This window comes from Fragaria vesca, linkage group LG4 (genome assembly GCF_000184155.1).
Source record: "Fragaria vesca subsp. vesca linkage group LG4, FraVesHawaii_1.0, whole genome shotgun sequence".
In the NCBI taxonomy this organism is placed as follows: Eukaryota; Viridiplantae; Streptophyta; class Magnoliopsida; order Rosales; family Rosaceae; genus Fragaria; species Fragaria vesca.
This window is the reverse complement of record NC_020494.1, coordinates 15,094,644-15,110,062: the sequence shown is the minus strand read 5'-3', so window position 1 is coordinate 15,110,062 and position 15,419 is coordinate 15,094,644. Positions and strand designations below refer to the sequence as shown.

General features: G+C 36.3%; 2 protein-coding genes across 2 annotated transcripts; both read right to left on the bottom strand.

The window, feature by feature from the left end:
• Positions 1–4,991: 4,991 nt before the first annotated feature.
• LOC101310111 (rRNA-processing protein fcf2-like) lies at positions 4,992–7,465 on the bottom strand. The gene is made up of 6 exons (XM_004297029.1): positions 7,368–7,465; positions 7,020–7,241; positions 6,871–6,931; positions 6,163–6,231; positions 5,908–6,023; positions 4,992–5,443 (listed from the first exon to the last, which is right to left on the bottom strand). Exons 2-6 carry the CDS (start codon positions 7,238–7,240, stop codon positions 5,335–5,337), a joined length of 576 nt encoding a protein of 191 aa, XP_004297077.1. The 5' UTR covers position 7,241; positions 7,368–7,465; the 3' UTR covers positions 4,992–5,334.
• Positions 7,466–8,398: 933 nt separating this feature from the next.
• Positions 8,399–12,999, bottom strand: LOC101309821. Its single transcript, XM_004297028.1, has 7 exons — positions 12,718–12,999; positions 10,530–11,995; positions 9,752–10,435; positions 9,599–9,676; positions 9,441–9,516; positions 9,015–9,328; positions 8,399–8,879 (listed from the first exon to the last, which is right to left on the bottom strand). The coding sequence occupies exons 2-7, from the start codon at positions 11,838–11,840 to the stop codon at positions 8,664–8,666; spliced, it is 2,679 nt and encodes an 892-aa protein (XP_004297076.1). The 5' UTR covers positions 11,841–11,995; positions 12,718–12,999; the 3' UTR covers positions 8,399–8,663.
• Between the last annotated feature and the right edge of the window lie 2,420 nt (positions 13,000–15,419).

Sequence of the window (15,419 nt, the reverse complement as noted above, 5' to 3'; positions counted from 1 at the left end):
GGAAATACCGCACCTGATCAGCATTGTATATATATATATATACAAATGGACGGACTGAATTCTGTCCGGTTGTGTTCATATAAGAAAAACTCGAGTTTAAGGGCCTTAACCATTACCAAATTGGCTGAAATTTTGCAGAGATGATCTACACAAGATGATCTAGATATGTCTAGAAGGAAGTTTGAGGAAATTCGATCGGGAAGTGGTGCAAAAATAGAAATCCGTACCAAAAACTTTGGTGCGGACGTCCGCACCTAACTTAACTATTGTGTGTGTGTATATATATATATATATATATAGATTGATATTATTTTCATTCAGAAAATATGTCAAGTCTGTTCTCTCTTTCTTACCTATAATTCAATACAAATGTGATGAGAACACCAAATATGACGATATACAAATAGAATAGAAAAAGAAAGAAAAGGTTTGGATGACGAAAGTTCATATTCATTTGGCACTGAAAATAACTATACCGTGAGAACTGAGAACTGAAAACGATCGCAGAACTCATGCAACTAAGTAATTGCACCATGGCCAGTCGACTAAGAAGGATGGATTACCCTCATAGCCTGATAGGTTATTGGTATATGATTTATTGACATCCTTATATAAAATAGAAGAAGTGCGAGCAAAGAAGTACTTATATATTTGGTTAAATATTTGATTGATGAGCATTGATATATCTATGTATAATTGGATATGGATATGCACATGGGAAAAAGTCTTAAGTATATTTGATTTGGTTATTACGTTGATAGACAAGGATCCTAATTTGATTAGGATGTTGATCTTATTGAATCAGATTCACTTGAGAATGAATGTAACCTAGATGATTAGGGTTTATTGATGCGTGAAAGAAACGAAACTTAATTTGATTAGGTTTTCTATTCCTTTGATTATCAGATTTGATATATGAGATATATTTGATTAGGATGTTGATCTTATTGAATCAGATTCACTTGAGAATGAATGTAACCTAATATGATTAGGGTTTATTGATGCGTGGAAGAAATGAAACTTAATTTGATTAGGTTTTCTATTCCTTTAATTATCAGATTTGATATATGAGATATATTTGATTGATTTGGTGATTGTACAATTTAAAAGATTTCCTTTTAAGAGACCAAATGGATTTATGACGTTGATGATGAGAAGGGATGTCTTGCACAAGAGTTTTGGATGTCTATAAAGGAGACGTAGCATCTTGTTTGAAGACTACCTTTTGTACAATTATTCTTAGAGAACTATTTTTGCATGCATAGCGTTTGAGAGATAGTATTTCCGCTGCAATACTTTGTAAGGTCACAAGTTAAGAGTGCTTCAAACATATATGCTAGGGTTCTAGAGATAGTAGCCGCGGTTAGTGTTACAAAGTTTGTAATTGACTCATTCTTGATTCCTAGTAAATTTTCTTTTCAACAGGGCTTTCAAGAGTTAAAGTCCCGACAATGTTTTTTCTTAAATTAAGGTTGCACTGGGTAAACAAACTGTTGTGTTCGTTCTTTATTTTTTGTTGCCAGTACGACGAGGATTGAAACCACTCCCGATACCAGAAAATGCCCATCCTAGTCCTTTTATAGGTGCTTTAGTATCAAGCATTGTTGTGTGACATTTTTCTGGTGTGTTTCCTTTAACAACAAACTGTTTTGAACACGCACACCCCCACTGGAAAACTATCTTAGTTACTTCCCTTGATGAACACTGCAGAAAAATTCACCGGGAAACTTAGTAGATTCTGTGACAGAGGTTAAGTATCAATTAGAATGAGTTTTCAGTTCTTAATAAGGGAAAATGTTGTGCTCCAAGCTCAACAGTTTTGAAGTTAAGGGTTGACGATGCCATTGGTGTTGATAAAAAACTCCATGTCCTAAGTGAATGAAGAATGAGAAACAAGCAAATTAACAGGGAAGATCGAAAACAAGTTTTCATCTCGTATTAGCCTACTAATTGGTAAAAGTTAACACATCTCTAGTATTAGTAAGCTTTCTATTTGAGCTCGTTAGACCAAATTTAGAGAAAAACTCAAATGAAGAGCTCAAACCATGTTTGTGACTACTCCTAGATTAGGAAAGTTGCTGCGAGCTCTCAAGTTTGAGGAGAGTTGGAGAAAGTAGCTCAACTCCATAGCTGAACTAGTTATCTATTTGAAACTGTAACTTATTTATTTGTTATTTTAATTATCAATACGATTTTATTGTTACAAAAATATTACATTTGAAAAGAGAAAAAAAAAATTTGGGAGATGGCTTAGTCATTACACCCTTGAATGTTCGTCATGCTAAAGGCTAGAGCTAGACTTTTCTCAAACTTACTGGTTATGTTGCTGTAGATCATTCTTTTTTCAATATTAATTTATAATGAAATGTACCGAAGCCGTTAGAGGGATTTCTAGTGTTGTCTTAAAGTCGAATCACATAATGTAGATTATACTATTTTCATAGTGAAATACTGAAATGCCAACTAATTGCCCCCAACATAACATCCAACAACCTATTAATGTACAACGCCGCATGAAATTTCAATTACATAGATTGTGGGTGTCTCTTTTAACTCGAAAATTACACATCTTTTCAGTTTCTTCCAATATCTTGGTTCCAACCCTAAACCGATATTGAAGGTTGTATAATATGTTCCGGGCATCCTCACTTGATATAATTTGGTATCATTAGTGAACATTTATACCAAATTTGTCTTATCATTCTTATGTATGGCGCACATACAAACTTGATGACTGATAAGACCACCAACTAAACCCGTAAGAAAGAAAAAAATGTCTTAGCAATGAAACAATATTAGGGTGAATTGACATGAAAGTGATCAACACTCACAGCAACTGAAAAATGACAACAATATGAAGCGTATCATTTGCTGCATGAGTAGCATGACGGCAGTCCTGGGCTGCAAATGAGTCAAATACTGCGAGATCAGTCGTCAAAATATTTGAAGTGTTGGAATATATAATCCATGCCTTAAGGGGAGCTTTTTCTAATATGACCACCAAACTGAGGATTAGTATGATGACCTTTTTTGTTTCCCCTTATTTTGTGATCACATTTTCTCATATCAATATCAGCTGTTTATGCAATTTTTCAACCAAATTGAAAATCGTTAACGCATTTATAATGGTTAAATCGTTAGATAGATTTGGCAACAAGCAGTCTTGTTGCTCCAATGGCTTCGGAAACCGATAAGATAGGATTGCCATGAGGATCACGAAGAACGAATCGCATTCTAGCTACTTCATTCCGAACGGATCCATCATAATTGAGTTTAAAATAAGCGGCAGTTGTTCATGAGAGCCTGCAGTGGTGAAGATATGTTTGAGCCAACAGACTATAGTTCGATATGTTTGAGCCAACAGACTATAGTTCGATATGTTTGAGCTAACAGACTATAGTTCCCTGTCATTGAAGCAGGGTAGTAAGTAATAGGAGACAATGACCAAGCTAGCCTGGCCTGTGATCAAAAGAGCGACCGGAACACAAATAGGAAGTAGTTTCCTCGGCGTTTTCACCAAGAGGGTGTCCATGTTAGAGTATGTAGATAACAAATATCTAGTTTTCAACCGGTTACCGAATAGAAGCCAAGCAACCAAATTCTTCCAGCTAGGAGGGTGGTGTGTGATCAAGCAACTCGAATTAGAATAGGATCATTGCCTCAGAAAAACTATCTACTCGATCTCCTTGTTAAAACGATCAAGATAACATTTAGGGCATTTGAAACAAGAAAGAGTACGATTAGACATACATTTAAGGTTCGCTTTAACGAGTATTAACTTACCACCTCTTAAGAGTGTTAGTCTTTCCGCCTGCAAGCTTACGTTGCATTTCTTAACAATATCACTAAAATTAATTGGATCCTTCCAACAAATGATATTTTGCACCCCTAGATATCTGCCAATATTAGATTTGTGTTGGATACCTAAGCATGCAGCCAAATCAAGATTTGTTTTTTTTTAATTTTTTTATGATGGTTAAGTAATTTGTTGGTCTCAAGCCTCAGATCGAGAAACTAAAAAGAGTATGCAGAATATGCTTAGCTACAGTATGAGATGTGTTGGAAAAAATTAAGCAATCACCAAACATAAGATTCAAGCTTTTAAAATCATAAGAAGAAGTAAATTATCCTATATGTAAGTATTAATGGTTATCACAGCTAGAATAATTAGCTTCTTTCTCAATTTGTATATATCGTTTTCTTCTTTGATAAATAAATTAAGGTTTCTCTTAGGCCCATAGTTTCACCCAACTGAAGATGTGAGTATAATCAAATAAATGTTACTATCTGTAAGAAAGATGCACATTTTTCAATTGCTTCTAATATCTTGGTTTCAACCCTAAACGGGTATTGAAGGTTGTGCAATTACTACAGAATAAACGAAAGATGTTCCGGAAGCATTTTTCATTGGATAAAGTTTGATACTATTATTGAACAATTATAAAAAAATTTGTCTTCTCATTCTTATGCATGATTCACATACAAATTTGATGACTGAGAAGAACACCAACTACGCCCAAGAAAACGTCTTAGCAATGAAACGATAGTGTGAATTGACATGAAACTGCAAAATGGCAACAATATGACAACAAAGCGTAGCATGACGGCAGTCCGGGGCTGTCAATGATTCAAGTTCTGGGAGTTCAGTCGTCAAAATATTTGTAGTGTTGGAATATCCAATCCTGATGCCTTTATGGGAGTCTTCTTAACATGACCACCAGACTAAGTATTATTTGATGATCTTTTTAGCGTTCATAATTGCAATTTATTAAATTATAAACTTAAGACGGATCATCGAAATATGATTGAAAGTGTGATTCTTCTAAACCATTAATCGTAAATTTTTCAACTAGTCCTCATTTTAACGGTTTTCACTAGAACTAGTCCTCATTTTAAAAGTTTTCATTAGAAGAGTTACCTATAAGGCCATAACCCCATATCTAACCCACAAAATAAACATATAAGAGAATCCGAATAAAAACACATCCCAATTATAAAACTGGTTACCCAACTCAACCAACAAAATCTAATTTTTAAGAAAAGAAATTGTTGTCTAGTGACCAATTGCACACATTCTAGTGAAATCACTTTAGGCTAAAAAGATGCATGACCATGTGCCTTCACCAAGCCTACGACTGTCGCAGGATTTCTCCCTCCAGCCAGAAATTTCCTCTTGTATAGAACCAAGAGTGCAATAGGTTGGTAATGGCAATTGAATCACACATATGATCATTACAACTTAAATGCTAGTCCATACAAGCTTTCAACTGCAAGTGTCTGTTCGGGTCACAAAATCTCTCGATAAATTCCAAAATCTGGTAAATTTGAGATACATTAGTGCCTTCTTTGCTTTGCACGCTTATAGGACGTCTTCCCTTTATTCTTCCATTTTTCATTATCAGCTGGTCGATTCTTCTCTTCAATCTCACGAACCTTCCGCTTCCTGAAAAGTGGATCCAAAACATAAATAGCATCATTAAAAAACAGTGACATAAGCCGCACATCAAATAATTCTGTCAGACATTTATGGAGGCTATAAGTCCGGTATTACAATAGTTCTCCCAACTTCATCTAGTCACATTACTACATGAATAAACTCATGAAAGCATTAGCAACCATTTTTCTCTTGTTTTGTTCAGTTATATTATCTAGTATACCTTATAACAGATCAAAAGCAGCATGTTAAAAACTTCAATAATTATCCTCATGTATCAAAGTAATATAGGCTTCATCATCTAAATTACTACCTAACCTATTGAGAATTTCCACCAGCCAAATTACATAAATTATGTCAAACAGACAACACAAAAAAAAAGAGGATAACATTTAATTTTGGGGGGCCCAAACTCTAGAAAGCAAATTTCGAGAGCAAGTAGTATCATCTTTATATGTATATTGCTATCTCACCTGTAGGTCGCAAGCACAGGATCAGAAAGCAGCTCCTCGGCAACAGTTGCCTTCCTTTCCTTCTTTGTTAGTCTACCCGAGAAGAAATCTGATGCCGACTCTACCACTGTTCCCACCTGATGAATACAAAGGATTCATATCTCAAAAATTATTAAGAAGCTTAATTTACTATAAAAAAAGAAGAAAACTAAATAGACAAATTTACTAATACATTACTGCAACTGGCTTATTGCAATGTTATTTATTGATTCTAACCTGGAAATACTTGGCAGTTTGCGAATCACCCTTCTTGTAATGTCTTTTTGGATCCATGACACTCCTTAACTGAAACAAATAGCCAATCAAAATATCAAGACTAAACTTCATTTCAACAGCAATTTGAAGCAAATGTGCACAAGATAAAATGGAATATTATTGCAAATAAGTCAACAAAGGAATCACTTATCTCAACAAGCCTTTAAAGGTGTATATTATCAGTAAGTTCAAAGAGATATTAATAGTATGATGAATTTGAACACTGGAGTCATGGGAAAGTGCAAGTTCAAAGAAATATCAATAGTGTGATGAATTTGACACCGGATTCGTGGAAGAATGCAAAAAGTGAAGGACGGTGTTTAGTACTTGTTCATTTTGGTTAAACCTGAAACTTGATTAAATACAAAGGACAAGGAATGACACCAAAAGTGACCCCGTGTTTTTAACATCAAATGCAAACTTCAAGTTGATATTGGCTATTATCAGATTCACAATACTACTGATGACATTGACAGACTATCCGATGTGAATACCTCAGAACACACGTATATCTATAATAGTACAATCACAACTAGTCAACTGATGAAGCTTAACAGTTTGATAATGAGAAAACACATCACAATGCAAGCGCAAAGACAGCAAAGCCAAGTAACAACTAATGTTCACAATCAAAACTAATGACAGAAAACAAAACAGCAGCTAACATACCTTGAGCAACTTGAGATCTTTCTGCAACTCCGGGGTCATAGTCGGCGCAGGCATGTCAAACCTGAACCACAAAACAAACTCAATCACTGCATTCCTTAACAATTTCTAACACAACACAACAACCGAATCACAATAAAGAGCTGACATACCAATTGGAGCCAGTAGTGTCTTTGAGTTGCTTCCTCTGCAACTTGTTCAGTGTTTTCGGGTTATTGGGTGGCACAAAGAGGCCATCCACAAGCTGGGAGGCGGGTTTCCAACGGTGATTGGTTTCTTGGGGTTTAGCATCGACTTTAAGTCCAGTTTTTGCTGAAAAGTTCGGAATGTTTGGTTCCCATGAGAGACCCACTACTGCTTTGGCTTCTGTCATTCTAGAAACACAATTCATGCAATCAAATCAAACATACCAATCATATACAAAAGTATTAACAAGTATTCAACTTTCCAAGTCCATTTCATGGAACACTAAACGCACAGAGGTATCAGAAGAAACATACTGAATCAGTGAACGGCCAGCGGCGCTGCTTCGCGAAGGACTGGAATAGAAGGAGAAGAGAGAGCAGCGGCGGCGAGCTGAGAGAAATCGTTAATTCTGGAGAGGCGGAGGGGGTTAACGTGGAAGAAGAAACAAGCATAAGGTTTAGGTAAAACGGGGTGAATGAGGGTATTTTGGGCTTTTCATATTTAAAGGGTTTTTTTGTTTTTTGAAGTTTATGAATTTATTATTGTTTTGTATTTTTGATTTTCAGAACGACAATCATGTTACGTGATATGTCCAATGAGGCATTTTCATTCCCATTTACACATAATTTTTCTCATTCAAAACATGTTTTCTGTTTGTCATAAGCTTTCATGAGGATAATGTGCAGGTAGAGATGTATGACTTTGCATATCATTTAAATGAAAATACACAAGGCATATATATATATATATATATATATATGTTTGGTTATGGATTTCAAAAATTTAAGAAACAACTTAGAACGTTTAGAATAATCGGTTACAACAAATGAATTTAAGATATTAGAAGAAACTAAGAAAAATAGAAGAATCTCATGGTACACCAACAAAACTTGGTTATCAAAATGTTTAATTTAGTGACTTAAGGGGAAATTGAGATGCAAGAAAGACAATTTATGGAAATATTTCACATCAGTTACATGAAAAGTTTAAACTGTGCTTCGTGATTCGCCACAAACAAATTAACGTTGGATTTCATAAAAGTCCATGTTTTACTTCTTCTCAAGATGAAAGTTTTATTGAATGACATGAAAAAAGGCTCTTGATGTCTTGAGGAAATGAATAAATTTTGACCTTTTGATCTTGTTTCACACCAAAAATTAATGAAATTTTTATTAATTGAGTTTTTGATGTTGTTTGAAGCCCCCTTTGGTTCAGTAAGAGATGACTCTTTTCTTCATGTTTCAGAATTCAGACCAGACAAAATAAGAATAATCGAGCCAAAGCCAGGAATACAGAACTCCAACAAATAAGAGAGAAGATTGATAGCTAGTGAGATTCTGAACTCAATAGGCGGGAACTCAGGATTGTTCTCCTCTTTTCATTTCCACACATACAACAAGGGCTTGTCTACGCAAAGCCTCACCGTTATGAATGAAAACACTCGAGTTAGTAAACGCTGATGCATCTATAACCTGCTCAATTTTACATGTGACGACGCCTCACTCACGTCGTATTGTACTTCAAAGCTAATACATTCGAATACAATTACAGAACTAAAACAGGTGCCTAACACCATTACTGTTGTGTTAGTGTGACTGAATATCATCGGACTAATAACTTGTGTCATTATCATAGTAGTTCAATTCACCATTATCATCATCATTTTCGCAATCATCATCAGTGGCAACAGGATCAACATCTGGATCATCAAAGTGTAACAGTTCAACTGATCCGTTTCTAGTATCTGCAATTGAGGTTCCACCTTCGTAGTCAATCATGTCGTTCTCATATGCATCAACTTGTTCCATTTCACTATATAGAACTTCCTACAGAGGCAGACAAAAAGGAATCGATTCATAGAATATTAAGGATTCCTAGCTACCATGTCTTCACAACAATCAAACTCAAATCGATGTAATTATATCATTTTGAGGAATAAGTCGAGTAGAAGCACACGATACCTCAGTTTCTGGAAAGTTGGTTCTCCCTGTGTCTACAATCCAATCTTTTAGAAAATGCTCCAACAGAATATTTTCAAGGGAGACTGAACTGTTTCCCCTTCTTACTTGTAGTTCTCTAAGGCGCAAATTGTAGTGAACGTACATGAGGTCACTCGATCTGTTTTGAGATAAACGACTACTTCTTAGACTGTACATTTGATCAAATATACTCCAGTTATGCTCACATCCCATTGATGAGCATGTCTGACTTAATATACGAACAGCTATCCGCTGCAGCTCTAAGCAGCATATCCCATGTTGTTGCCACCATGCAGCTAATACAACATAAAAGAAAAGGCATCGGCAAAAGGAATCATGATTGAGATAAATAGGCATGCATCCATATGTGGAACTCTCAAATGAGTACATGGCAGTCTAATGTATTACCCGGATCAAGTTCTGTTCTTGTACTAATAGCCAATTCAGTTCCAAAATCAGCTTTTGCAGAACTATAATCAGCAATCTGGACATTGTGCCACACAATGAGTGAATATAATAACAGAACAACTTGAGATAAAAGAACATTAAAATGAAAACAATATTACCTGTGCACAAGCAGAAATCCTTCTTGCGTTGTCTGGCTCCATACGGGTAATGCATTCAGTAAGCCCGCGAATATTATGCTACACAAATAGAATGCGGGTTAGGAAAGAAATCAGCATGACAGTGAAATTGACAAAGAGTCGGTGTTCTCCTACCGCCATAAAATCAGGTCGATATCTGTAAGATGGATTTAAGAAGTAAGCTGCCTCAAATACAGGGTGGTTTAACGAGTCCCAATGATTTTGGATGGCATCCCAAATTGGTTCACAGTTAGGCTCATTTTCACCATAAATGGATTTAATAGCAAGACTTGCAGTGGACTTATCACTGTAGATAGACGACACGGACATGCAGTCACCACTCTCAACCTTTTGAAGAATTTGCATCATTGGGTCCGCAGAATTCTTAACAACCTGTAAATTCTTCCAAAATCCTGCATCTGATACAATATTTGCCACCTCTTTCCCCTCAGGTGCTCTGGAGCACTGAGATGAAATCCATTTGTTTGATCGAAACATTCTTCTAAGACCAATCCTATGGTCCACCAAGCTCTGTAAGGTAGCAAAGCTAGAGGCAAACTGGGTAATAGAAGGCCTCAAAAGTTCCTTCCCCTGAGTAAAGCCATTCTTCATAAAATTTAACAACCAAATTTGGCTGTAGATGAGCTTTGTAATCTTTTGGCTCTTCTTAATGCATTCTGCCACACAAGGTATGTCTGACAAATGCTTAAGAATTTGATCAATACAATTGGTGACACATGGTGTCCAGAATAAATTCTTTCTCTTCTCCTCGAGCATCTTCCCAGCAGCTTTATAACTAGGAGTATTTGGAGTGATTACCTGCAGAAGAGGGATTAGAAGCAAGAAAAGTTAGTAGCAAGAGATTACAGCTTGGGATGGGGAATTAGATTAACAAAATAATGAAACCAAATACCTGAACTACATTTTCCTCTCCCATCTCTTCTACCACTTTGTCGAGCAGCTCAAACAACTCAGAAGCATCTTTAACTATTTCAGTGGCATCAATTGACGAAACAAAGTATACACCATTTGGGCCAGAAGCTAAGAAATTGATCAGTGTTCTACCCTCTGTGTCTAGCCAACTGTCCGCCATTATAGAACAACCAGTGACTGCCCAGGATGCCTTATACTCAGCAAGGTAATTTTTGATGGTTGCAATTTCTTCCTCCAGACACTGACCTGATATTAATTGGCTTGTAGGTGCTACCACACCCGGCCCATATTGGCCAACCAACTCAAGCATCTTATGGAAGTATATGGAGTTCGCCGCTTGTAGAGGAACTCCTGAATGGTAAAAGAATTTGCAAATTCCAGAAATAACTTCCTTGCGGGATATTCTGTTTGACATTGTTCTGACCTTTGCTTGTCTATATTGCGGAGACAAATTCTTAGGTGCATTCAAGAAAAGGGAATCTAGCCTCGATCGTTTGTATAATGGCTCAGAACCAGTACAGGGAGGTCCGTTGAAAATCTTTCTAAAATTTTGGCCCAATCGTTTATCACCATCCATTAATCTTTCTGTGCTTATATGATGCAGAGAAGATTCCACTTGATCATCCTCTTGGTCTTCATTATCTGACTGCATATCAACAGGTGAGAAATCCTTTCCATCAGGCTGTCTCTGTCTCCTCCCAGTACGATGCCATTTCATATTCTCCTTCATTCTAAGATATACTTCCTCGGGTGCGTGTTTACAAGGTGCTACTTCTCCAGGAATTCTAGCTAAATGTTGTTTAAATCGGTTAATACCACCACTAACTATTTTTTCGCAATAACTGCATTTCACCTTTTTCTTTTTCTCATCCTGAGCCACACCATGGTCCCACCCAGGGTCAACATATCCTAATGACCTTAGAGGAGCCAATGACACAACTAAATTCCTCTCACCCATCAACTGTTTTCCCTTGCTTCGATAACCAACATGGACCTCCTCTTCATCATTCTTAGGATGGAAATTCAAATATGCTTGTCCAATATCCTCAGATTGCCTAGGTCTTTTATTAGAACGACATCCTTCCATGTTTGCTTTCATACTCATGTATACATCCTGTGGAGCCTTATCACAATATGTCACTTCTCCAGAAAGTCTGGCTAAATGCTGCTTCAATCTGTATATTCCGCCACTAACTATTTTTCCACAGTAATTGCATTTAACCTTTTTCTTCCTCTCATCCTGAGCAACACCATGGTCCCATCCCGGGTCAACAAGTCCAGAGGAGCGCATTGGGACTTCAGTTTCAACAATTTAAGAATTTACACCAAAAAAAATCATATATGATCACCAGTAACAGGAGTCAATATCTTTATCTTACAACAATGCATGCAAAAAGGATGTTGGTGTCTACCACAGCAAGAGTTAGGCAACTGGGAAGTAAGAATCTGCACGAGAAGCATGCAGAAATGAGGTTATGCATGCGGGTTACTAGTTTAAGTTAAAAGGGCATCATAAGGTATATCAAGCAAAAAGAGAAATACACAAGAAATCCTGTCCAAACAAGGATAAAACCACTTAAGCTGTAAACTCACATTTAGCTGTCCCAACTCCGGGGAGGAGCTTTCTACATCAACACTGACATCTGAAAACGATCTGCTAATGGGACTCGCCGTAATCACTAATACATCCTGAATTGACTCAGTCGATAACTAATGTAAAACTGAACAGAATCCACTCATAAACAGAATGAGGTATCACTATTTTATACTAGTAGTTGGTACTTGGTACCAACATGCCATCTAACTTCTGCCCAAAAACAATGTCATCTACTAACACAAAACCAAAACTTCACAAGAAAAAACAACTCCTTTTGAGCTGGGGAAGCAGCAAAATTGGTTTACTTTACTCAAAATCTCAACCAATCACTCCAAATATACAATGTTTGCAAACTAAACAAACCCAAAGAATTGAACCAACTTATTAACCTAAAAAGAAGCAAACTTTGCATGTGGGTAGCTAGCTAAGAACATATTAAACCCAATTGCACTCAATTTCTACTATAAAGCACCTGAAAAAAAATCTAATCTTTCATTTCCAAACACACAAATTCTAGACTGAAAATTTCAGACAGAGTAGTATAATAGGCAATTGATCAGATTTTGCATACCTGAGACAGCGAATTGCAACGTATCTGGGAGTTCCTGGGTGTGAAATTTGGAATTGGGGACATTCAATTGGGTTCGGAAATGGAGAAATTGGAAGGAGAATTAGGGTTTTAAAGGGTGAGATTGGTGGGAAAAATTGAAATTAGAGGGAAAAGGAAGAAGAACGAGGTGGGATCGTTCGGAATCGTGAGTTCGCGAGTGGGATGGGTTTCGACTCGACTGCTCAACCCGCTCCGATTTTAGGGCTCTTATTCTTTTTGTGGATCACATTAATTTCATTGGCCAAAATAAAAGCTTATACATTTCAATTTTTAATTCTTACTACCTCTTATTGGTGAAGGCAAAAATGTAAAACTTGGGGAAAATAGTTTTTATTTTCTTTTTATTTATTCAGAAAATATGTGTGAGTTTGACTCAGTGAGTCAATTGCTCACTCAGTTTTAAACACCTGTCCTTTTATAATATATATTTTTTATCACTTTTTTGTTACTTGACCTGTAAGAAACTAAGAACATGTAGGGCTCGGTCTCCTAGTTTCCCTAGTTAAGCAAGGTTCCAAACACTTGAAAAACAAAATACCCTAAAATATTTTCGACTTGATCAAATGAGGCTTCCAACAAGAATGCAAATCTAAATGTTGAGAAATTGAATTAGGTGAAGCATTTAGATTCTCAGTTACACAGAAGCAAGACACAAATAGCAGCATTGGGAAATCCATGCACAAACCTTGGTACTTGAAACAAGTACATTTCTATCAATATTAGCATGCAGGCTATGGGATTTGGCTTCCATTTCAACTATTCTCTCAAGTCTTAATTATCAGTTATCACTGCTCTCGTAGTTCAACGTTTCCATGCATGGATCTTACTATCTAGCTCCGAGCAGGGTTGCCAATACACACATACATGTCACTGATCAGTTTTGAGCTAGCAGCTAGCCTATAGCTAGCATGCATGCTTCCTCAGAGCATCCCGGCTCTTCCGATCGAAGAGATCGACCTTTGCATTGTTATTAATTGGTTCAGTAATTAAACAGAAGATGCATGAATTACCAGAATACCAGAAGTACTCTCAGTCCCTCTATACGCAAATGCGTTAACGAAAGTACGTAATGGTGTCGATCACCCATTTGCAAATCTACATGTCTCTCCTTTCATCTCCTTTGAATTAATCTCAGTCTGCAGTGAAGAAAACATCGATCTCATCTAAACAAATGCATTCGGGTGGGAGATTTCATCTAAGTAACACTTGAAGGGCATAACCCAGCTGTCGCCATTATTTGAGGTGGTATACCGTATACAGAACTTGATCCATCACCCATGCCAGCCCCGTCATGAAATAGTCGCTGTTTGGTCTTTTTCATAACACTTTGATGTTTCAAGACATGAAATAGTTGCTATTTGTTCTTTCATATATATTGTAGGGACTAATCTTTGGCATATCTTTAATTTGAATGAATTGTAGAGTTATATTTCGGAACAATTGTTAATGTCGTAAGACTAGGAAGTTATATATGATAGTGTAAAAACATATGTAATAAGATAATGGAAGAAACTATTCAAGACATATTCAAATATTCAAGACCTGATAATGGAAGAAACTATCATGTGTAAAAACATACATGATAACAATGACATATTCAAGACCTGTTAGGCTGGTAGTGTAAAAACATATGTAATAAGATAATGGAAGAAACTAATTAAAGTGTTATGTTTTTACTTACATAAAGTAAATGAGTAAAAGAGCAAAGAAAGAAACCACTCCTCTTTTTTTCAGTAAATCAATTTGATAGTAGAAAATTTTTTTTAAAAAAAAAAAAACTTTAATTAATAACTCACACACCCTACATATGTCGTGAGGTTTGAACCCATGACCTCAAAGTTGTCAGTTAAACACCTTAACCAACCAAGCCACAGCCCACTGACAAGACAGAGATTGATAGTAGAATGAGCTAACACCCAAATGGGATGGGGTCTTAGTTTTCTGCGAATGTTCCCTTTTTTTTGGGTCAAATAAACTTTATTAAGAGGCGAATGTTCATCATGTAACCAAAAAATAAAAATTACTAAAAATATGTGTAACTTATTGGATGATATATTAAATTGCATAATTAGTACACTTACATTTTATATATTTTTAGCTGCTACCCTTGTAAACTACTGCTAACCACGGAATTCATTGCATATTATCCTCGATTGAGAAAGTGGGATATATAATCTAGCTAGATGACAAGTAACTAAGGCTCAATTTAGCCTAGAAGTGATTATAACTTCTAAAATAATGTAGGTTGCAAATGTGTTTGTTGAAACTTGAAACATAAGAATAGGAAGAACAAAAGCGCCTTACGAAAACGATCATTGTAAACATTAAGGTTGAAGGTCCTAGGGGGGTGAATAGGCCTTGACAACTTTTTACTCTATCCCGCGTACAAGGATAGCAAAGGTAAGGCTATCCTGTTTGCTGTGAGACTAAGTTATGAATGTAAATATGTAAATACTGGAAAGTAAAGATATAACACTAGTACGTTTTTTATTCGCAGGAACCCTGCAACCTGGGAGAAAAACTGCGTGCCCCTAACTCTTGAGGGATAAATTTTTCCACTATTGTAAACACACTTCTTTACAAGACTCACAACTCAGAGGATGACACCACGCCTAGCCATACTGCCGAGTCTAACTACTAGCACTCAACTGAACTTACTCTTT

Excerpts from the sequence above, each read along its gene's own strand:
- LOC101310111 (XM_004297029.1), bottom strand. The coding sequence starts at position 7,240 with ATGACAGAAGCCAAAGCAGTAGTGGGTCTCTCATGGGAACCAAACATT. Across the intron at positions 6,024-6,162 it reads AAACTGCCAAGTATTTCCAG|GTGGGAACAGTGGTAGAGTC; the intron begins GTTAGAATCAAT and ends TGTATTCATCAG. Across the intron at positions 5,444-5,907 it reads CCTGTGCTTGCGACCTACAG|GAAGCGGAAGGTTCGTGAGA; the intron begins GTGAGATAGCAA and ends TCCACTTTTCAG.
- LOC101309821 (XM_004297028.1), bottom strand. The coding sequence starts at position 11,840 with ATGCGCTCCTCTGGACTTGTTGACCCGGGATGGGACCATGGTGTTGCT. Across the intron at positions 9,677-9,751 it reads ATCGACCTGATTTTATGGCG|CATAATATTCGCGGGCTTAC; the intron begins GTAGGAGAACAC and ends CTATTTGTGTAG. Across the intron at positions 9,329-9,440 it reads AAGAACAGAACTTGATCCGG|CTGCATGGTGGCAACAACAT; the intron begins GTAATACATTAG and ends ATGTTGTATTAG.